Source organism: Trichoplusia ni, chromosome 14, assembly GCF_003590095.1.
Source record: "Trichoplusia ni isolate ovarian cell line Hi5 chromosome 14, tn1, whole genome shotgun sequence".
Classification (NCBI taxonomy): Eukaryota; Metazoa; Arthropoda; class Insecta; order Lepidoptera; family Noctuidae; genus Trichoplusia; species Trichoplusia ni.
The window spans coordinates 1,870,214-1,893,824 of NC_039491.1; the positions used below are offsets into that span (position 1 = coordinate 1,870,214).

The following is a 23,611-nucleotide window of genomic DNA, read 5'->3' on the forward strand; positions in this document are numbered from 1 at the left end:
ATTGCATTTACCTCACTTCACTCCTTTTAGCATTATAGTCAGTTAAAATAAATACTGGTTTGGAGATTTGACACCAACTCTTTATGTAAGCCTGTGGCAATTGTGAAAGAAGAGATGCTTCGCTACGCGGTGTAGTACGTCGCCTCTCTTACATTTGCACTAGTCCTCAGGACACTTAACTAGTAATTTGATAGATACATTTGCATAATTAATGCACTACATACTTATTTCAACTACATTTTACATATCGTACAACTGCAATGGCATTATAAAATTCTCGAAAATTGATCAAAGATAATAGTAACAAATATGAATTTACTGTTACTGCAGCTGCCGGATAATGGCTGGCCAGGCGAAATATCTTAATGACCGTAATCGCTAAAAGTTGTAATATAAAATTGTTCAGCAAGTAGAACTACTGAGAAACGACAAACGGAAATGATAATGACTGTATACAGAATACCGTATGTAGGTAGTTCAATGAGACTCTCATTTGGAAGAGTATATTTGTAGTAATGATTACAACAAATGGTTGTTGATATCATCAAAAGAATCTTGAGTCATGGATTTACCTCGTCAGTTTTGAAGAGAATAATTAAACATTCCTTAACCAGTACCAATTCAAAATTCTTCCAGATTCCTTTTTTTTTCATTCCTGATCATGAAGTATGGAGTTTTATTAACATGTTCATACTTGAGGCAATAATCTGTAGGCAGTGAAAATAATTGATCGACACAGAACAGAGCAGATGATTTAGCGGCTGTACCTCTAGTATTTATGCTCATGCCATTATAAACAATGTGTGTTATAATAAAATTAAATAAACACACCTTATAATACGTATTTACGTACTTATTGCGCGATGGAAATAGAACTCGTCATGAATTGTAATATAATCAATGAAACGTGATTTGTTGTACACAAAGACGAGAATACTACAGTGTACGTTCATAGAGAAGTGGGAACCTCGCTGGGTTTCAATTCAGTACACTGCTGGACTTTAGCATTAATAACTCCGACTCTGATTCACTATTAAATGATGCAACAGTGTAGTCACGCCACTAGTTTTGGACCCAACCGAAGTCCCCGAATTACAATACATGATAAATAAATAGGTACAAATGTTTTCATTTCTTAAAAAAAACGATTGCCGCAGTAAGGAATTAGTCTCAGTATCGCGGTGGTTTCACAAAAATTAAGGTTACATGGACAAATATATGAGTTAAAAAAGTGCACCGGCGACACGTTGCCACGTTGAAATCGGGCATATATTCGGAAGGTTATTCCATATTTCAAAAAATATGTAAGGTTCATTGATGAAATTCACAGCACGAGAAATTTAGATGCCGACAATGGTAACAGCTCGTCCCACTATTAAATGTTACTTATCGATGACAAGCAGTCTGGTGAAACGTGGGTGTTCAACTTACTGTGTGTCGGTCACTATTACTGCTTTGACAAATGCGTTTAAATTTCACGACCTAAACACGCATCAAATAGAACAAGAAGTAGAGCTATCGAAGTATAAAGGAAAAACTATTATGTTTTTTGCAAGCATTGCGTTTTGTGTTTACAAGTTTCAAATCTTTGCTTTTATCATTTTCCTACTAATTTATTAGAATAAGGTCCATGTTACAATCTTAAATTTGGTACTGTCCATCAAAGTAATCGTAGATAGTTTTCTTCGGATCTCCTTTTACTTTCCTTAATGATGGGTGCTTTCCTTAAGTCATGTTACACCCAACAGTTGGCCCCACGTCCTTAAGTTCAAAAAGCCTTTACTTTAACAGTCAAGTAAATTAAAGACATAAAAACTGCAGCATCCTTAAGGCTTATAGCCACAAAGCAATCGTTGATGTATGAGGAAACTATAACAGCCACTTTATAATTATCAATTACATACAAAATGATACGACATAAATCTATGAATACCAAGTTAACCGTTAAGTGCTTCGGATGTCAGTTTTCGCTACGGTCTCTCTCACTTCCTGCGACCGACGTTAAATTGCTTCTTATTATAGACTGCTTCTTTAATTCTTACGTTTCCAGCATTTACAGTTACATTGTGTTTGCTTATTGAAAGATAGAAATTTGATTCAATCAATTACATAGAAAAAATAGTTTTTTTGTCATTATTAATAATCCAAGAACTGAAGATATCAACAACCGGTTAGCCTTCTTTGATGTAAATTAAAATGGTTTACTTGTTGCCAGAATTTTAATACCATATGGTAGGTGTCAAGAACTTAAAATGCCTTTGGCAAAAATATCTAAGACCTTTATTAAGTTTTTAAGCGTCAATGGAGGTTACACCAAGTAGGGAATAAACGCCATCAATCGGATGGCCTCATTGTAATCAAATCAACATTCAAACGGACAATGAAAGTAAGAGTCGGGCATACGTTGGCGCCGGCTCAAGGCTCCGCTTGCTCAATACGTCGCACGTGGGATGCGAGGAGGCAGCGAGGCCGTACCAGATACACTTCGTACATGTCCTTATCATAACCGAGGTAGGTTTCCATTTCGGAAGGATTTGAAGACTTTTAGGATATTAGCTTTCCACTTTGCTTCAATTTACTTGGGGCCTATCACAACCTCTCGAAATTTTTGCTGTCGACACGGCTGATGCAGAGCGCTGTCCCTCTTCCAAAACCGCCATAGGAATCTGTGGTACCTATTATGAGGAATATTGATACAAACAGAATTTAAGGAAACTAGTTGAAATATTCCTATTTTCGATTGGATGATGTTGAGCTTTAATGAATGCTGTGTTAAACGATCTAGATACGAAAAGTTGCAGAAAACCCACGCTCTGTTACGTTGACGTAAGCCAGCTTCTAACACTTCCTTGAAAGGATGGAAATAAATATAAAAAAAGTTGATTGAGAAAGAAAATGATCAAGATTTTTATTTTATCCCATTTATATGGTCTCTACAGTTTGACAGAACCAACCTAAGCAAATAAAATATGTTTTTGTTACCCTATTGGTGCATTGTGCCTAGCGTGTAAACTAGCCGTAAGCATCAAACAATGACAATAGACTCATTATGAATAGTGCTATGGTCCTTTCACACCGTTCCTAATGACATTTCATTCACCAATCTAACCAATACGACTTATTTGGACCTACTGGAGTCCCACCGTCTAATGTTGAAATTGGCCCCCGGTTATGTGTAAGTACCGAAATGATTTGTTTGGAAGTAAGCCTACTTCAACCTTTTCTCAAGTTATTATAATTTTACGGTTGGTTACTGTTCTTACCGTGTTAAGCTGAATACCACATTTGTGTGACAACATTGTTAAGTATAAAGGGACCATCAAACTTAATATTTGATGTATTTCGATTATGAGAGATTTGTAAGGACTAGTTAAGCCGAGTAGGCGGACAGCAAATTATTTTATAGATTTTAATTTTGAGACGAAGTAATTTTTGACCACGCACACATACAAATGAATGAGATTTTCCTGCGTTTAATTTAGTCATTAAATACTTGTTACCTTAAATAATAAAGGATTTCAATTTCGTGGTATTGGTCCCTCATGTTTTTGCATTATTTGAGGAAAAAACCTAAATCATAAAGTAACTTTCCGATATCAGAGATAATACTGGTTATCCCTTGATGATTCATCAAAATGTAAGTTCTTAGGAACTTTGAAAATAATTTAAACGTCGCTAAGAGAACATCCAGATACATTCTCTCTTAAGTCGTCATTAGATTTATTTTTATTTCTACTATTCATTTCCGTTTTCCTGTTCAGTTCATCCTGGCTAATGGGCCACTTAAAGCTGGCTTTCACCGTAATAACAGGTAGTTCAACTAAAGCTCTTCCATATTTAAGCCAGATTCAGATAGAACAACTAGCAATTGTGGAATGATATCATTTTTTTACGTAGTCCTAATCCACTGCTTGGAGATACAGACCGTAATGATCATAAATTCAGGGATATTACGATATTCGGATTCCCATTATCAGCCCTTCAAGAAGTTCTATTACAGTGATCGCAAAAAGACAATGCTTTATGCAGTGAATAGGTCATTTCGCTTCAACAACTGCAAAAGTCTTACATAAAGAAGTGACGGAAAGTTTCCAGGTAATCCAATTGAACCCTTAGTTATATCCTATTGTTTTATAGAACTCTGAACACTATAATAGACTTTCCAGCGTTGTGGACCGAACTTATCTGCCTATTAACGCTCCGATGGCTAAGATAGTTCTGAACCAGTGGGGTTTTATGGTGCGCCATATTTCAACACTAAAACGCACTGGGGGATTTAAAAGTTGCATCATAAGGTAGTTCAATATACGAGCTTATAGTTTTTATTTTGACGAAACAAATCATACGCCTAACCAAGATTTGACTTTGGAGAAGAGATGGCAGGAGAATGTAAAAGCCTTGTCTTGCAATGGAACTGAAATGCTTTTGGGTAAAGTTGTGATAATGAGAACACCTTCAGACCTATAGTATGCGATGTAAAGACTAATAGTAGTAATACTGAATTGAAATTGACCAAACGGTCGTTATAGGTTATTGTTCTAACCATAATTTTGTGGAGTCTATTACAAGCCACTTACGAAGCGAAAACCTCAGAACATCATAGGCACTAAAAATGATATCAAAAACAATGGACCTATGCATTTCTAGGTCCAATCATATTGTTATTGGTTCCAAACCGGCAATAACCTTTGAAATTGTTCGCTGCCTATTCGAAATGCTTCTAGTCGTGAACATTTACGAGCTGATATGATCGTGCGAGACGGGCTACGGTTATTGATAAAGCAACGCCATTATTGTGAGAAGCACTACTGGATGTGTATTACTGTACTTTATTTGATATGCCATGACTGTTGGGTTTTGAAAATTTTCGTATCATCAGGAAACGTACAACGGCAGGGGACATCGTCAAAAGATAATCATGATTAAGAGATTAAAATCAATATGGAATCCTGTTCGATGTTGTTGTTTCAAACGGAATAAAAGAAGCAATACAATGCACCACTGAATTTATGGAATCTCCAGTAAAATTAATTGATTGATGGTAATTTGCCTCAAAAGACTTCACTGTCATTTGGTAGAGATAGTTTTAGTTTTCTAAGCTTATACTAAAGTATTGCCAGTGGTAAGCACTGGATAGGTATTTGTAATTGTATCTACTTAACAAAGTACTAGCCGAAGAAGTGTAAGTTATAAATGCCTCAACGCAGTCAATGAGATTCTTAGCTATGGTCAGTTGGAGACCAATTAAGTAAAAGAAAACGCGTATTTCTTGTGTACAAGAAAACATAATGAATAATCAATCGGATGAGAGATATTACATTTTCCCAAAGTCACTACACGATCATAGTGACGAGAAAAACTAAGCTGGTTACAGTGTTGATTGTAAAATGGACAGATTTATGTAATTTATGGCTCTATTAAATTAATTTAGAAGACAATATAATCAATAAAGACACCTATTTGAAGATTCTGACGGTCCAATCTTGGAACAATATAAGGAAACACTTGAGTGACAAGATAGATTCAAAATTCTTTTTGATGTTCAAGCAATTAAATGTTAGCAAGAAGTGTGTTTCTTGACCATCGTATTCGTAACGGTTGTTTTTAATCTGGGAAAACTTATTTTAAGACTGACTATGAGTCATTCAACCACAAAAATAATTTGATATACATAAAGCTTTACTAACTGATGGCGGCGGGTTCACGGCATGTGGTTTAGAATTGCCTGCAAAAAGTAGCTGTGTTCATCCAGGGTATCAGCTAACTTTTTATCAAATTTTAGTCAAAAGTCTTTCTGTACCAAACTCATCAGTTCTTGTCAGAACGATGTCGAATCAGCTAATGTTAGTGAGAACATCAGAAGTAGGTACGATTACAAAGCATCATGATAGCTTAGCTTCAATGGTTTTAATACATGACCTTACAGAAATCGATCAATACATGTTCGACAAACTAGTGATATTATGCTTTACCACACGTATCACTTTATAACAAAAACGACCCTTAATAGTTGAGTAAAAAAAACATCTTCAACAGACCGTTACAATAACGGTTATGGGATGTAGATATGATACAATGTTGCCATTATAAATTGGTAAAAGACCACGTTCGAAAATACTAGAAACTTTTTGGAGCAGGTTTTAGAATATAAAGTTCTTTATTGTATACCGAGTTTTAGCTGGATTACAATTGTTTTATGGAGAGCCTTTTATAAGGTTGACAACAGGTGTTGTTTCAAACCTTTGTTTGGTCCCTTTTAAACAAAGGTTATACAAAAATAACACGTTTCTTAGATTTCATTTTGTTTACATTATAAGTAAGTCGTATATAGTTTGATTGCTGATTATTAATGATTAATTAATTGTTCACCCAATGTTGCGGTTTTTACTTCTTCAAGAATATGCTGATTACGTTTGATTTTTATTGGTTTATGACTTAATAATGTTAAGTCATATCGCCATCACGATATTCGATAAGTTTACAAAATATTTTTGCAACATTTTTAAGTAAATTTTAAGTTTTATAATGCCGGTATTACATGCCTAGAGTATTCTAAAATTAAACTTAAAATAACGGAACTAACGACTCAAAGGCCAAGACAATGACCATCATTTTTTTTAACCACATCATTTACAGACGACATATTAATAGGCTGGTTGAAACCTTGACTAAAAACAATCATAGTTTTTTTTCATTGTATACAGCTTCAATTAACTTGTAATGATAAAAAATACAAAATAAACGTCCGATGGCTAGACTTTTAGTTTTTATAGAGGCACAGTCGTGTCGATCTTAGGAACAATAACCCGATAGAAGCCAGGCAAGTTCGGTACCTTACGTCATCATCAGCCCATGCCGAATTGATTCTACTTATTTGAGTTAGCATGAAATAGAACGGTTGCGGTCGAACAGAAAAAAAGCTACATTATTTTTAAACTTTTTTTAAACTTAGAATTAACTAGCCTATGGTATCTTGCAACAAAGATATTCTGCCAGAAAAGGTTTTGACCTTTTTGTTATTAAATTATAAAAAAGTTTCACCTACGCTTGCCGTGCGAAAGGAGGTTGCGCAATTTGATAGTAAGTCTAATCCATTAAAACGCTTATCCGTATCCAATTACCAATTACTAAGACATAATCCATAGTTACTTACCTATTTCGTAGCCGTATTGTTAGGGCTTCCTTGTAAGGTTTCGCCTCAGAGTTCACAACACGAATTTCGAAAACACTGTAACAGTTTTTGTTGCTAACTGTTTAAACTTGACTGAAAGTTTTGGGTTAAGTGGGTATATTATCACGGGCACTTATTGTTGAGCACATTGTCACTGTATACGTGAGTGTTTGTTATTTTTGTTTATTTTTTTTTATGGTTTTTGTGTGGCGGTGTTGTGCGAGCTGTCGCGGGGCTGAGCGAGCAAGCGGATGTGCGGAGCCTAGCCGGCCGGCCGACTGTTGCGCTCGCCCGACAGTGCTGCGCCCCTACTCGATTGTTTACACCGTCGAGTTTTTATCGACATTACGAGTTGTTAGCTTGTAGTTATGAAGTAACACTTGTTTAAGTGGATAGTTTAATTGTTTCTATTAAAGCGGAAGTTGAGTTTGTTTACTTTAATTATTATTAGGTCTGTTATGACTGCATTACTTTTTTTAATGAACAACAAAATAAGCATATACCAGTTTATTAATGTTGAGACAAAGTCATAATCTGACTCTCTTGTGGCATGAAACGAATTAAAGTCGCTGATGTGCGATACAACGACGATAAATTATTTATTGTTTAGATGCAATTGTGTAAATAAAATGCACAATAATAATAATAAGTTCATCGATAGTAAATATCGACTTTTACGCGTACTAACAACGTGACTCACCTCGCGTCTCAACGCCAACAACAAAACGTTTCCCAGATTCAAAATGACGTAAGTGACCGGTAACGAGTCGACAAAAACGCTTACCTCTGGCGAGGGCCAAGCATCAAAACAAAAAACAGTCGGAAAGCACCTGGCGCTTACGGCCAGTGGGAATTGGGAGCGTCCGAACAATGAACTTGCACTGGCGAACTAGACCAAACACCGCGACCACTTGTATATGGAACAAGTTAACTTGAAAAAAGAATAGTTGTTCTTTAAAAGTGTAGGTACGTAGGAGGTACCCTGCAGTCTATATACACCCACCCACACTCGCGTCACAGTTAGCCGAGTACACAACTTAAAAACTTAACTGTAACGATGTCACAGTTTCCTACTGACAAATCTCACAAAGCGTGAATGCTTAATGTTTTTCAGACAAAACGACTCACAATGCAAGAATATAAGGAGTTTTTGTAACTTTTTTTATTCGTTATGTAAAGACGAACCTTGTGGCGTTTGGAGGTCATGAAATCAAATTAATTATGAACGATGCAACAAAAAGTACTATTAAATTAATGTTACGTTTTATTTCTAGTCTCATCCTTGTAAGAAGCCGAAAAAAAACGAGTGGTAATAAATAATAATACCTAAGTTCATCAATTTATGCTTAGTTTTATTCTAGAATGCAGTACAAAAATAATCTATAGTTTCTTCGCTTAGCTTGTCTTGATACCGAATAAAAGACATCAACGATCTATTCTGAATTGTAAGGTGTGAAAACATGAATATATTAGCGTATCTTTAATTAATTGAAATGACTTGCGTAAACAATTACCAGTAAATTATTTTTAATATGAGAAGCTGTTTATTCTATTATGTTTTTCTTTTTAGGTAAAGTATATTTATTTATATGGCTTCAAAATTCGGCAAGTTAAGTGACACTTTCTGTATATTTATTTAATTTACTACACAATACTATAACTGAGTCCGTCACACACATGATAATTTTTTTTTTTTACTTAAACATAAGGCTTTAAAATTAGTTTTCTTCAGCCCTCAAAGCTTATTTTGCTTAGATTAACATTATCTACAAGTTAAAAGGTGCATCTGAAAAGGTCGTAGTAACATATCCTTGACAACACAACAGATTCCGTGGAACCTTCGTCAAGATACAATTATCTCATTAAATCGTATAAAACTATACTATGGGAGTATGGCATTGACATTATACAGAACCCACACGCAACCCACAGCTGGCAGACTGCACTTCCGTTCGTATTGTCCCCACGGGAAGTTACCTGTGTTTTAGGGAGGTATGAACCTGCTTTTATAGCCTTTAAATTTAACTTTTTGAACTTTTTATGTTGTATTAACATTTGTGAGATGTTTCGATTAATATAGGTAAGTATAGAGTTTTACAAAATTGAGGATTATGACGAGAACATTATTATCGGTGTATTTACAACACAAAAAATATAAATTTGATTGTTTCAAGTTTAAGTCAATGAAAGATCATTTGAAATAAATATTCACAAAGATATATAGGCGTCAATCTTATTCGAATAATCTTTAGTGACTACACTAAATTAAAACAGTAATTAGTTTTAATTGAAATCAACATACATTGGTTTAGATGCAAATTAACTGCACTCTACTGCATTCTTATTCTTATGTAGTGAGTATTTGTTAAAGAATATCCATAATTAATTACAAGGCATGTGATTTTCAATCAACTGCAATCAGCTCTATTTGAATTTGAAGATAGTTTTATTTCTCGATAGTTCTAATTCAGAAGAAAAGTTGCAGTAGGTGTACCAATTCCGATAATAAAAGATAAATCATTGAGTGCTTGAAACAGTTCTCAAGTTCTACAAACAACGCCATCTATGATAAACATTACACATCTCTACTAGTAACAGAGCTAACACCAGCCTTCTTAATGCACTAAGCAAGTTGTTCTAACTATAGATGGCAGTGCAGGCGCTTACCAAGACAAAGTGAGAAATAATTGTATTAATTTAACGAATTAAAAGTAAACTGGCCATTGAGATAAAAGCTAGAAAACGTGTTTACAGTTTAAAATGTTATATTATTATGTAGACTCTTGAAGTCTTTTACAGCGCCATCTATAGTTCCATGGCGTAAATGTACCACATAAACCTTTCTACACCAACATACAGATGTCGCTAAGTGCTCAAGCAACTGTTTTTAAGATCCGAGATATAAGTTTTGTTTGCCCCTTCGTGTAATTGATACCTGAATTGAAAAAAAGGTCAAAATGTTGGATAAATTAAGTACATAATAAACATATTAACATCCCATGTCAATTAGGTAGAAAATATCATACTATTCTTCTAGTCCCTTTTTTTAGTCTAAGTTTCAATGAAAAATATCCTACTTATGACATTAACAAAATAGTTTGTGGTAACGATTTACACTTATAAAAACATATAATCATATAATTTACAGGACAGTCCTTAAACAAAGATCTGGTTCTGAAAAAAAAAATCTGATGAATTAATACAACTATTTTCTATCAGCGTATTAAATATTGAATTAACAATTTTATTTTTATCGTTAGGCAGATCATCACGTTTGGCACGGATTTCCATTATGTAGTAGGACATACATAAAATAAAAATAACTTTAAAACAGTAATACTTGCTCATAGCAATTATGCAAATAGTACAATGTCACTAAATTGCATTTTAATATCCTTGATACAGCAATTAAACGCTGTGACATACATGTATTTACCTCAGTATGTACATCTTGTCAACATCAAGACTACAAGAAATATTTTTTTTTATCCCTACTAATATTATAAATGCGAAAGTAACTCAGTCTGTCTGTCTGTTACGCTTTCACGTCTAAACAACTGAACTGATTTTAATGAAATTTGGTACAGAGGAAGAGTTGACCTTGAGAAAGAACATGGATAGTTTTTATCTCGGACTTTTGAAGAGTTCTCTTGGAAACGCGATATAACCGACCTTGACGAGGGCGAAGCCGCAGGCGAAAAGCTAGTTTATAATATAAAGGAGTACATATTATTCTACATAAGCTGCAGTACCTTGTACAAAACTGGTCTATACAACAATATTCGAAAGGTAGTTATGTGAAAGGAGAATGGTGAAACTAGTGAAATATGCTCAGCAAGATAATGCATTCCAAGTTGATCCTACTAGAGAAACCGGAATGCGAAAATAAATGGTTAAATCAATTTATTGTTCTGAATTGATTTTCCATTGAGATTTTTAATAGAAGACGAATTTGTGGGAACAATTTTTTACATTAGATTTCTCTCAATTTTAGTGACTGGTGACTCCAAATAATAGCACCCACAACAAATCAATGTCCTCCTTTGCAAACATAAAACCTTTACACCTACATAATATCAGGCAATGTCATGCCAATCACATAAAACACTTATTCTTATGACAAGCCTCATATTTGTTGACACAGTGAAATCTATTTAATTCTACAATTATTTCCATAGTAGTCACGTGTTTAATTAACGTGCTGACTTTGAAGATTACGATTTTGCATAAATATTAGCTTGGACTATACACATTGGCTTTGTATGTGTGCTGTACTCTCTCTGCGTTTACTGATGGTCAAGTGGTTAATAGCCCTGACTGCTGTACCGGACGTCGTGGGTTCGATTCCCACTTAGGATAAATGTTTGTGTGATGAGTACGATCTTTTGGTGAGTCCTTTTTTGTTAATTTTATTTCTTTTGAATAGTATTTTAGTATGTTTATTACTTGTATACTTGAAATATTACTGTTTTCGTTGCGATATTTTCACGTGAGAAAGGCTTAAATTGCTTAGTAACAATGCGATGTTAAATATCTTTAACGTATTATACAAAACTGTAACAGCCTGTCATAAGTCAGTAACACAATTTCGTGTTACTTCCTTGTAATTAATCATACATTCTCTGATAATCTTGATGATAGTTACGTACTTATTGCGTTAACAGCACCAAATACGTTTGGCCAAATGGTTTTGGATGAAGTAATGGATGCTTAAAACAAAGCTGTTCAATTATGAAGTTCAGTCATAATTTCTTCGTAAGAATGAATGTTAGATTTTTGCATTGGGATGGAAAATGGTTTAGTAGTTTATTAGAATCTTCTTTTTGAACTTCGTTAAATCATTCTGGGGTCAATGACGGCTCCCTGTTTCAATGGATACATTTAAATTGAATTTTATAGGTACTTCAAATCTGAACAGCTTAATTTATTTGATTACACTGATGATCTCTCTGACTCACAGATGGTCGGACTGGTAAGGTATCAAAGGATTTCACTGCAGTCCGTCGGTCGACATAAGAAAGTAAATAGTCAAAAGTAGTGCCGTATTATCAATAAGGCACTGCTTCTGAGCCCCTGCTCATATACACTGGCATTAGGCCAGTGAAAAGGAGCCCAGCACACCTGATTAAAAAATTAAAAAATAGTGGGGATTGTAAAAAAAAATCAAAATTGCTTTGCTGTCGTATGAAAAAGGGGGGGGGCGAAACGAACTGTGCCTAGAGGCCCGGAGATGGTTAATCCGGCCTTGGTCAAAAGTCTTGCTGAACTTTAGAGAAAATAAATGCTTAAATTCTTAAAATACTTTTCTACTAAACCTTGAGGTCGCTCAATGTCAAAAGACCAGACATTTCATAATACTGATTCGCTGTAAGCAAATTCCTTTCAGTAAGAGAACAGAATGAAAAAAGCAATGTACCAATGTATTGTTTTATCCTACGTATGTCGATACTCGATATTATCTTTATGGCTTTATGTTTTATCAGATGACTCAGTCATAATCCATACTTGAAAGGTAAATAAATAACAAAAGCAAAACCGTTTTAGATTTTTCCTGGGGTCTACTAATACCTCTTTAAAGTTCTAGGTACTATTAGATTTTCGTAAGAGAGACGTGTACTACACCATGTAGAGCACTATCACGCTACCACAATTGCAATATAATTATTTACTTTAGAAGGCCCTCTGAAGTACTCCGAATCAGAACATAGTTAGACCTTCCCTACGAATTTCAGTCTGCATTTTTCATATATCACTACTAAACGTTGGTATCAATTTTCATAAAAGCATACTTTAAATGAAACAGCCAATCACCTGTTCTCATTATAAATAGTTGGCACATTAAATATTTAATGATACATTTACGCAATAACAGTCACACGGCATATGCAAATACTGATTCCATAATGATATTCATTTCCTGCGCCAACTATAATGAAACAAATAATGTCAATGACAATAAGCACAACATTTTCTTAGTACAGCCTTGACTATAGTTATTATGTGTGTTACTACGTAAACAAATAATCTATACATAGTAATTTCACGTGTCTATGCAAATAACCGTTATTTAGTATGTAGGTCGACGACTAAACATGACAGGCCAATAATAATTACCTATATTAGGTTTAAAACCGATAAATTTGTATTTGCTCGCTGTTCGCGAGATGTGTAGAGCAAGATAACTTGATCTATTGTCGTGGTTGTAACAGGATCTCTTGCTGTACATAGAATATTTAAAGGTATCTTTTAGCACTTAATGCCAAGATACGGTTCAAACGAAAATTATCTACGGAATACTATATATTATATTAATAATATTATTTCGTAGCAAACAGATGACGACTGCAACAAGCGAACTGGCTCAGAATTATCAGTACTTCGTGAACACGGTGATTAAGAAAAACCTCGAAGTTGTTGACTTTGTTAAAATTACCACTTCGTTACGCAGTTTGTTAGTTTTCGTAGCATCATGATGATATAAATTATCTAAGACGATTACACTTATGTAACAGTAAATCAACATTGTTATAAGATCTAATACCTAGCATTTAGATTACAAAAATATTTGTTTTTCGATATGCACGTTTAAGATCCATGTGTTCAACACTTCAATGTCCTTACAGGTAAAGGTCGAAATATACGCAATGGTCCTTTTTTTATAGAATTGTGAAGGGTCGAAGTGAAAGTGAAGATTTTAATGGTTGGTATGGGTAAAGGTCAGCACAGCGTACATACCTGGGTTTGCTGGCGTCCTTCTTCGCCTCGCCGAAGCTCTCTTGACAACAGTCGACACGAGCGAGTCCATCTCACTCCCCGAATCCCAGCGCGACCTCTGCGGCGCCGGCCTTGACAGGCGACCATCATCCTCCGTGTCCCTATCACTACTGGTCGGCGGCAAATTAGACTCGTCACTCTCAGGAGGAGGATCCACTTTAACACTGTTAAACACACCGATCATACTCGTACTAACATCGCGAATATCGTCCGTACACGTAAAAGGATGGGTCAAAGTTCGTCGTATGTTACTCTTCCTATGCTTAACTTTCACTGACCCCTCGGATAGCGAGCGCTTTCCGTTCAGCTTGCTGTCTGTTTTTGCGTCCCCTCTAGTGCATTTCAAATCGGATGGCGATAGGGATTTCTTTCTAGAGTTTCGCCTTTTGTTGCATCTTTTTTGTCTGCTCGATTCTCTTGTTGCCTGCATGGTTACATTGATGATTGCTGAAACAAAAGAAAGTAATATGTTAGTTTTCCTCAATTGTTGCAAACTATTGAACGACGTTTGAATTCACACTATAGCGGGACATATTTTTGATCATCCACGATATACGTCGAGTTCGTGTAAACAAAAAAGTTTGGAACATGATTGTAACCTACTTTCGAGCTGTTTTGTTCAAGAGATTATTTCCTATCAATACTCCCGTATCATAACCTGGATATAAAAGTGCAAACAAAATGTATTAGTTGCTTATCACATTATCATTATAGGAAGAGAGGGGACCATTTTTAGGTCAGCAGATAAACAGACAAACTTTGTTGACTTTTAATATCCGATATATTGAAGTGGTTTTTGTTTATCAACGTAAATAGGAGAATAATGAGAACCTAAAAATTATTGGGTAAAGAGATCCTACTTACAGGTTAAATGATTTCTGGCAACATCTGGCTATCTGCGATAGGATACTTCCTCAAAGTAAAGTAGTATAATTCTGCACGAGAAGTGCAAATACTACTAGCTGAAACCGTAAACCTTTCGGCCCAAAATTATTTCAAGATTAAGATTTCGCCACAAATGTGGTATAGAAAAATTCTTAGGGCTGGACAATTCTTATCACTTAGGGATACGAGAAATCGTACGCGATTCTCTTATTCTACTGCATATTATAAAAAAGTTATAGACCGCGGGTAAAACTCTGCCATTCCCAGCACTGCATATTCAGTAGGCATTTACCTTGTTTTTGTATCATGTAAGAGGTTTTGCAAGAAGCGATTATATTTAAAGTAGGTAATAATTTAAAACGTCATACTACATAATTCTAGCTAGATGCCCTCGACGACTGTTATCTCAAGCGTAGAATTGCGTTTTTTCAGGCCATAAAAAATCTGACTTAGGTATTATGTATTTCTATTTCATAAAAAGATGTTTGTTCAAGATCGTAAAAAGAAATCAGAAGGAAACAGCATTTGTTTGGCTTTAATACATTTTCGAGTTAAAATAAGAATACATATAATACAGTTAATTATTAAACTTTAAATTAATTATAATGCAGATTGTAATGTTATATTCATTAAAGCAATTAAATATTTTGCAGGTTATTCGAGGTTATTTTTTGTACTGTCGATTGTTGAGTGGGCAGCTAAAATGTAATTATTTTATAATAAGTTTAATAATAAATGGCTTAGTTATGTTAACTATAAAGATTGTTAAAATTACGTTGAGGTTTGGGGGCTAATGTTTTTTGACAGATGTTTCAAAGTACGCATATAAGGATAGACAAGAATGAAGTAATAATTTCGGCATTAATTGAAGTTTTGCATAACATATCAAAGCATTAAATTATCTAAAACTATTGATAACAATAAATAATTCAAAGAATAATCCTAGTGATTGTCAGATAAACTATAAAAAGATTAAGATATCGCATAAAACAAATGTCAATGCCAGTAATATTTTAAATTAACGTTGAAAATAAATACCTCGACTGAACGCAACCGCAAACCAAAGAAACGTTATCTACACTGCATAGTTCGTATCACAATTTCGTATTTCACTAAACAAACGCACGACCGCACAGATAATATTTATAATGCGTTAATAAAGAAACTATCACGAATTCACGGCACAGATAAAATTGTTGACGTTATTTTGGCGCGAGCAGCCATACTGTTTTAAAAACTAGCGAAGGCATCGCGTATTCTGCCAAACAATTTTATGTTGTTCGCGCGGACGCGGCCGACTCGATGCGACTGTATCGAGCGGTACTACGAACTGAACTGCCTTTTCCGTTTCTGCCTGCAGTATGAACGTCAAGCAAGATCTATCTAAACTAATTTTCGTGAATTACGCGCGAAAAAGTTATGTGAGTAATCTATTCTCACAGATAGTGTCATAATGAAAAACGTATTTAATTTTATGTGTAATGTCTAAACCGATTTACAATATGGAAATTAAGTGCTTTAAAATGGTTGAAGCAGTGTAATTATAAATCAATTTTAAAATTTTGTTTTTTAAGTTCTTTACAATAACGAGTTCATTTGATTCCAGACTTTTAAGTCATCATCAGCCTATCGAAGTCCACTGCTGGACATAGGCCTCTCCAAGTGCACGCCACTGACTTTTAAGTAACAACTTAAAATTGCGGTTGAATTTTAGACCACATCAATTCTGGTGGTCGATTTCATTAGATTGTCACACGCCAAACGCTACTAAATATAAATATTAGTAATGTTTATAATTTAAGATCTTATAGAGTTCAAACGAAATTTACTTTAATACCACTATAATTCAATGCAGAGTCTATTTTCACGATATTTTGATTTGCAATGCCTTCTTGAATGTTCAATGCTTACAGAAAAACTTTCAAAGATTTTAAAAGGGGTCGCTGTCGTTTTCCTTTCTATGAAGCCTTTGCTGCCTGCTCATTTATAGATGCCATTTGCCGAATGCAAATAGAAAAGTGTTTGTCTTTTGTTTTTGGAACTTGTTCTGTTCTTAGTGAAACAGGCAATTCAAAGGAATATTTTTTAATGGTTTTATATCTTGTCGTCTAACAGTGATTAATTTGATTATGACAAGAGCAGAACCTAGTGGTTTTAAAGTATTTACTTCAATCAACTTGTTTAAATATTGCTACGTACATACCTAACGATATGAAAACATGACAAAATCTTATCTGTGCACAAAAAATATGACATTTATTTTATTTGAAAATCCTTCCGCGTGGTTTAGGTACATAACAAGACATTTATACACGTTTTAAGAGCTGGTAATTTTCCAAAAGACAGAACTGCATTTTTTACTGCACACATATATATTTATTTTATGATATTTCAGAAGCTCCTTTAAGTACTAAAGTCTATTTATATATGACACAAGAATTAGAGCAATTGAGCACCACGGTGTAAATAATGTAGTGAGAGTAAGGATTTCCTAAACGTGTATTATCGCTTCCGTAGAGACCCCAACTACATCTGAGTAGAGCAAGACATTTATTTTCAATAACAGCACTATCTGCAATGTTATTGAATAAACCGATATAGCGAAGTATTCTTCCAACAAGAAGACTCACCAACACCTTTTAAATTGAAGCAGTTGCGGCTGTGGAAGCGAGACAACTATACTTAATATAGTGTTCTATCTCGCTTTGATTTTAGCATCAGTCGCAAGTAAAGAGCAAGTGGTAAGTCTACAATATGATGTGGTACGGTATGGTCGTTATATCAAGGAAGCTGGCGATATCACAGCTATACAGTTAAATCGTTTAACATTTAATACGCAATTTCATCGACACTCGACCGTTGACCCGAATTACGTGACTGCGAAATATTGGATATTGTGTTTTGTTAAATATTTATAATGAAAAATAAGTACTTGCTCTTTCTTACCTATTGATTGGTTTATATTGATAAAGAAGACTTGTTGTCTCTTTTAATTGGAAGGCTTTTAAAGGGTGAGTTTACAGAGTTGTGGTTATGTTTTACAGGTAGTTCCCGTTACGAAAATACATGGTGTTATTTATATGTACGTACAGCTTTTACTCTCTGCTTTTCCTACAACCTCAGAGTTAAGTATTTTGGCAATTGAATTTGTGTAATCAGGACCGCACTCTAAGGAACATTGCAGCATTTTATTGATGCAATAGCTACAGTCTCCCTCTGTTTATCAATTATTTCCAGTTATAACAATATGTAAACACAGTTCATGTATTTAGGTTTTGGTCATCTACGTGCCTGCATAGCCTTTCACAAACAGTCTCGTGACAGTTGCAGGTACAATCGTTTTCTTTCCAACAAGAGTACAGGCACCTATATCAGATAATTAATGATAATAAAGCATTATTCCAAGAATCAGATTAATCAGTGTAGCAATCGGTATTACGATGACAATTGTATTAATTAATAAATAGATAATTTTATTAAATCACATTTTTTTTAGATAAAAAGGACAGTATATTTAGAAAAACATTTTAAATAATTTACTATTAATTTCTCTGTAAAGTATATTTATATTGCAATATTGTTTTTACATAATTATTTCTTAACAATAATTTCCTTAACATGAAATTTGATACCATAGTAAAAATACTTGATAAGCAAATAAAATGCTATTAATTGAATGCTGACCCGAAACATAATATTGTGAAAGACTTGCAAGTGTAAAGAGAGTTATTTGAGTTCTCTGGTAATAACATATTTTTACGGTAAAAATGTTAAATTAAGACATTATTGAGCGTGTCAGAAATATACAAGGCTTGTACAAGAAAAAATAGTACATCCATAGTACTCAACCTCTTAAATTGGACTTCTTGAAGCGAGATAGCATTACAAGGTGTAGATCAGCGTCGCAATTTTTTTTTTAACGTAATGGTAGGCTTTCCGTCAAAAGCTCAAAAGTATTATTGCAGAACTCTTTTCGTTACTATTGCAAACGAAAAACGCTGGTTTGTATGTCCGAAATATGAAGCGATCTTTTTTTTTAATATAAGTACTGATGGAAAAATACAAACAATTATCTTACCACCCAACAGACAGAGAAACACATAACCCTTTACAAACATTCCACGGCAAACGTTTTAAATAATTTACATGAAACGAGACGTATTGAAATGCATCGCAGTAATAACATTTAAAAGTTAAATGAAAGAGAAATCGTTTACGGCTATGTCAATGGCAGACGTACGAGATTAAGGTAATTTTCCTTATTAATCACGTCATTAGAATATGAAGTTAATGTTGATTTGTATTTAGTTTCTCTCCTTTAAGAGTTGAAGGGAGAGTTGTGTTGGTCGTCAGAAGCAGAACGAACTGATCCGTTCCACAGACCTTTGTTCCGCGACTTTGTGAACTTTCTGTATGTCAACGGATTTAAAATATTAAGTAGTTCTTTAGGTAGGCGTTTTATGAAAGGAGAGACGATCGCTAAAATAAGCTTATGAGGCTTTAATTGTGTCTAATGAATATGTGTTTAAAAGTTCAGGACCAATTTACAGACTAATATAAAAGAAAATTTCGAAGTAGACATGATTTCGCATAAATTATTCTCAAAACTAGTCTAGTCATCTTTAGCGGTATGTGGAAAAATCAACAATGATTTTCCCACGACAAAATTTATTTACCTAAATTAAAAAGAAACGGTACACCCTACATATGTGAATATATTAACTTAAACTGTACAACAACATTTATTTCCTGTATTTTAACATTCATGTTTCTACGCCATGGAAGATCTGTTTGGCAGACATCATGTAACAATGATCTTACACTCAACGTATTAAATGGAAGAAAAGTTTGAAGAGTTTTATCACGTTTTAGATTAGAATTCTCAGGATCTACTGAACCGATTTTGATATCTCTTATACCAATAGAAAACCACGTCATTTGTGATTACATAGGATGTATTTAATAAACGTCAAACATATTATATCACCTAGAGAAGTGTGGATGCAACAACTAGTAAAGAATAATATCGAATATAATCTTGCACGACTTTTACACAATGCCATCTTTTCTCAAACTAACCAAAGCTTATATTACAAGTACTAGACTACTGATAAACATACTTATATATTTCTAAATTCATACATCACATACAGGTACAGAACCAATGATCGCGCTTATCACACAAACATTTTCCCTGGATGGGAACCCAACGCACTAGACTAACAGGCCAGTCGCCAAGAAAAAAAGTATTAAAGCTTCTTTTCTCTCTTCCATATTAAAAAAAAAGTTTACCTGTCGGTATAGATTAAATAACATCGTGAAGTCATAACATTTGAACACGAGTCGAGTACGCTCTCACCTGACAAGGGCTGGTAGAGTGCTGCTCAGATAACGGATATCCACATACAATATAGAATCATGTTATCTAACGGACAGTGTTCAGGTTACCTCATCTGTCTTCCATAACTATTATTTATAACGTACTAGCTGCGCCCCGCGGTGTTGTTTGTGGTTTATCAGATAGACTGAAAAGTGTGGTCTAGCTGTGCTCTTGTTTTTTTGTATTTTTTTGGTTGGTAACCTGCATGGTTAACAACTTTGTCGCATCAGATGTAAGGTATATAAAATACTAATTAGCCGCGTCTTCATAAACTGTGCTTCGAAAGCAGAAGCTACAGAAACGCTACATTTTTTAACGAAAAAAAGAGGAATAACATCGTATCAAAATGGGTCCAGGAATTTAAGAGTACACAAAAAACAAACACAAGAACTATCACCTTTTTACTACAAGTGTGATGTGATATTACTCTCATTTCACAATCAATTCTTAACATTTACGTAACAGAACATTAATTAAACAAGTTCATTTTACAGTTATGTCGATAATTACCAAGGGGAATGCGCGACAAGTTCAACTTCCCATAACAGTGCTGTTCCCATAGCCTTAGACAATGGTAACGCTATCTTGTATCACGTTGACTAAATAGAAGATACTATAGGGTGTACGAGCATAATAATAGGGTCTTCATGTGTTATATATAATCTATAAGTTTTTGTTGTTTGTATGATTGATGTAATTAAGTAACGCAACTGGTTGTTGAGATTCGATAGCGAAAATTGTTTTTTGTTATCATTTTCTTTTTCCAGCCAACAACCAAACAAACGTTTTAGCTTCATAATATTAGTATATATTTGCAAAAAAAAAAACATAGTAGTGAAAATTTGGTCGCAATACAGTGAAAAGAATGTTGACCAAAGACAAAACGACATCGCATGAATCTCAAGAAGTGCTGATCCAATTTTAATGTAATTTTCTGGTATAATAAAGACTTTTAATTATTTTTTAAAATCGACTATCTTAAATTCTTAGATAAATAGTTCTATTCCCATTACTGTCTCTGTCTTCATGAAACGAAGTCCTCCCAGCAAACATTCGTGTGTGGTGACGGGTGGTCGGTAGAACCATAATGTGGCAAAGCATACTTCCATATTGATTGACATCGACAGTTACACAATGGTCAATATTTATAAATAACACCTCTCTTCGTAAACCTTAGTTTAAATGAAAGTTGTAAAGATGACAGGCAAATATTAAATTGATTGTTTACAGTGCGCACGTGTTTGATATCGGGTCAAACGAGAGCATTGTTTCTGGGCTGGACTAATGTTTAAACTAGGATAGATCAAAAATCTCTTTTTTTTTAATAGCGACTTCCGCACTGTGTGTGTTTTTGTTTGTATCGCAGGGGTTTCCTAAACATTCAAGTCCCATGCAGAAAGACACCCAGACTCAGGACAAGTGAATTCGGATTTGGACCTCGCTTATTTAAATGTAGCATGAAAGACTTTTGAACTAGCTTATTCTGTCTTTTGTAGGCAAAGGGCAAATAAGTGACCACAGTGTAATTATATTGCAACACGCTTATTATTTCGTTATAAAATGTGGACTCCACAGGTCTTTCGTGTATTTGTTTGCCTCAATAATAAGGCAAAACTGAATAAAGGAATTCCAATAATTTACTCCGAAGTGCAAGAACAATAAATACTATATTTTTTAAGGAATGCACATTTACAACTGGCGCCTAAGGCATGCGATTCCATCGACAAGGCAAACTAGTGAGATTTATCGCTACTAGTTCCGTTATTGACTTGTGAACTAGTGGGTTCGTAAGTCACTGGAAAACAGTAAGTAAAGGAGCTGTGACTGAGACAATGGATGATGAAGATGGACATACTCATCTTGAATGTTAGACTGAAGAGTCGTGTTAGTTGCGTCAATAGCTTTGTCAAACTTTACTTCTGACCTTTGGATTGGAATGCTTTTTAACGTTCAAATGTTTAAATGTAAAATGAGCTAAAAAATCAATAGTCTTCACCACTTATTTCAGTAGTTCGAAGGTGTCTTAAAGCACATTTTCGTACCAATGTAAAGCAATTCCGCAACAAACATTCCTGTTTAGAAATCCAAAACAATACATCTCACAGCAAATAAATTACATTAGAAATATGACTCCGAACGCTGATGTCTAAGAAATTGTACGTTTTTGTTGTAAATACGAAGTCATCACTTATTTCATCGTCCATTACCTATGTACGAAACATGCATCAAAGTAATTATGTGGTAGCGAGAGGAAATTCTTACAACACTTGATGAGCATAAAAGTGATGGGCAATGTTTCCTTTATCGACAAAATCAATAATATAATTCAATGATTTTCAAAACAGGAAAAATTTAACTTAAAAAGTAAAACACGATAATTTGTCAAATTGTTCCAATATTTCAAAAGCCACGGCTAGACGGTACACGAACAAAAGCCTGCTTAAAACCATAACCTTTTCTTTTGTGCGAGTTCGTTTCAAAAAGGCGTACTACTAAAGTTTCGTCGGCACAACTGAAGTCGTCCCACTTACAAAATGTAAGATCGGCACTTACTCGGACGACTGAGAGGCACCGAGCTATGTGGGACAGGCGAACGGCCGACTAGACGGGTACAAGTAAACAGGGTGTTATGAAAATATGAAGAAATAACTCGCAAATCGCAATGATCTGTTAATTAAAGATATACGCTGTATATGCAGTACGTTGAAGTGGAATACATTATGGATCTTGATTAAAATTTAACATAAGATTTAGATCGAGTGTTGGGTAAACACGTTTTCGTATATGGTTCAAGAAAAAATGTCCGTAAAGATCATAACGTGTTATAAGCGCTACTAAGAATCGAATTGAATAGTTAAGATTCAAAGACTTATGATATGCATATTAAACTTGTGTATTGTTCTGCAAAAAAAGAAAGCCAGTAATCTTTATTTACTAAATCGATTTGGTTCAAAATAATCTAAATGCAAAGCTAGTCATAATCCTCTTGATTTAATGCAAAAATGATTACAATTACAGCCATTTTATAAAATCAATCTAGAATTATTGATATAGATCTCATTGTGGTCGCGAAAGTGGAACAAATATAAATGATCTCAAAAATGGCAACGGTCGTGTTTATATAGTCACGACTTTATTTATGTTGTCAATCATTTTTTTATCTAACCGTCTTTCATATGTAAGTAAAGTCATTATTAACTGTTAGAGCTTGGTGAGACCTTTCAAACGCTTTTTCAAAGTCTACAAACAGTTAATTCAATAAGTGCTTCAATAATCAGCTCTATTCACATCTAGAAAGGTTCAATATGCGAAGGCATGGTGCATACACTTGTTTGTAGAACAATTACTATTTGCAATAACTTGTAATTCAATTGATTATTAGAGTAGACAACCTCCTTTTT

The 23,611-nt window shown here is 34.3% G+C and overlaps 1 protein-coding gene across 3 annotated transcripts in view; it reads right to left on the bottom strand.

Annotated features, from left to right (window-relative positions):
* LOC113500641 overlaps positions 1–23,611 on the bottom strand; it is an 85,965-nt gene that overhangs the window by 40,309 nt on the left and 22,045 nt on the right. Inside the window, exons 1-2 of one of the 3 annotated variants that reach the window (XM_026881499.1) lie at positions 15,869–16,161; positions 13,907–14,392 (exon numbers count right to left, since the gene is read on the bottom strand). In XM_026881499.1, coding sequence (XP_026737300.1) covers positions 13,907–14,375 — 469 coding nt within the window. In that variant the 5' untranslated portion in view covers positions 14,376–14,392; positions 15,869–16,161. Of the gene's footprint in view, positions 1–7,153; positions 7,577–13,906; positions 14,393–15,868; positions 16,162–23,611 lie in introns of those variants that run through there. The other 2 variants (XM_026881500.1, XM_026881501.1) reach the window with 2 other exon arrangements.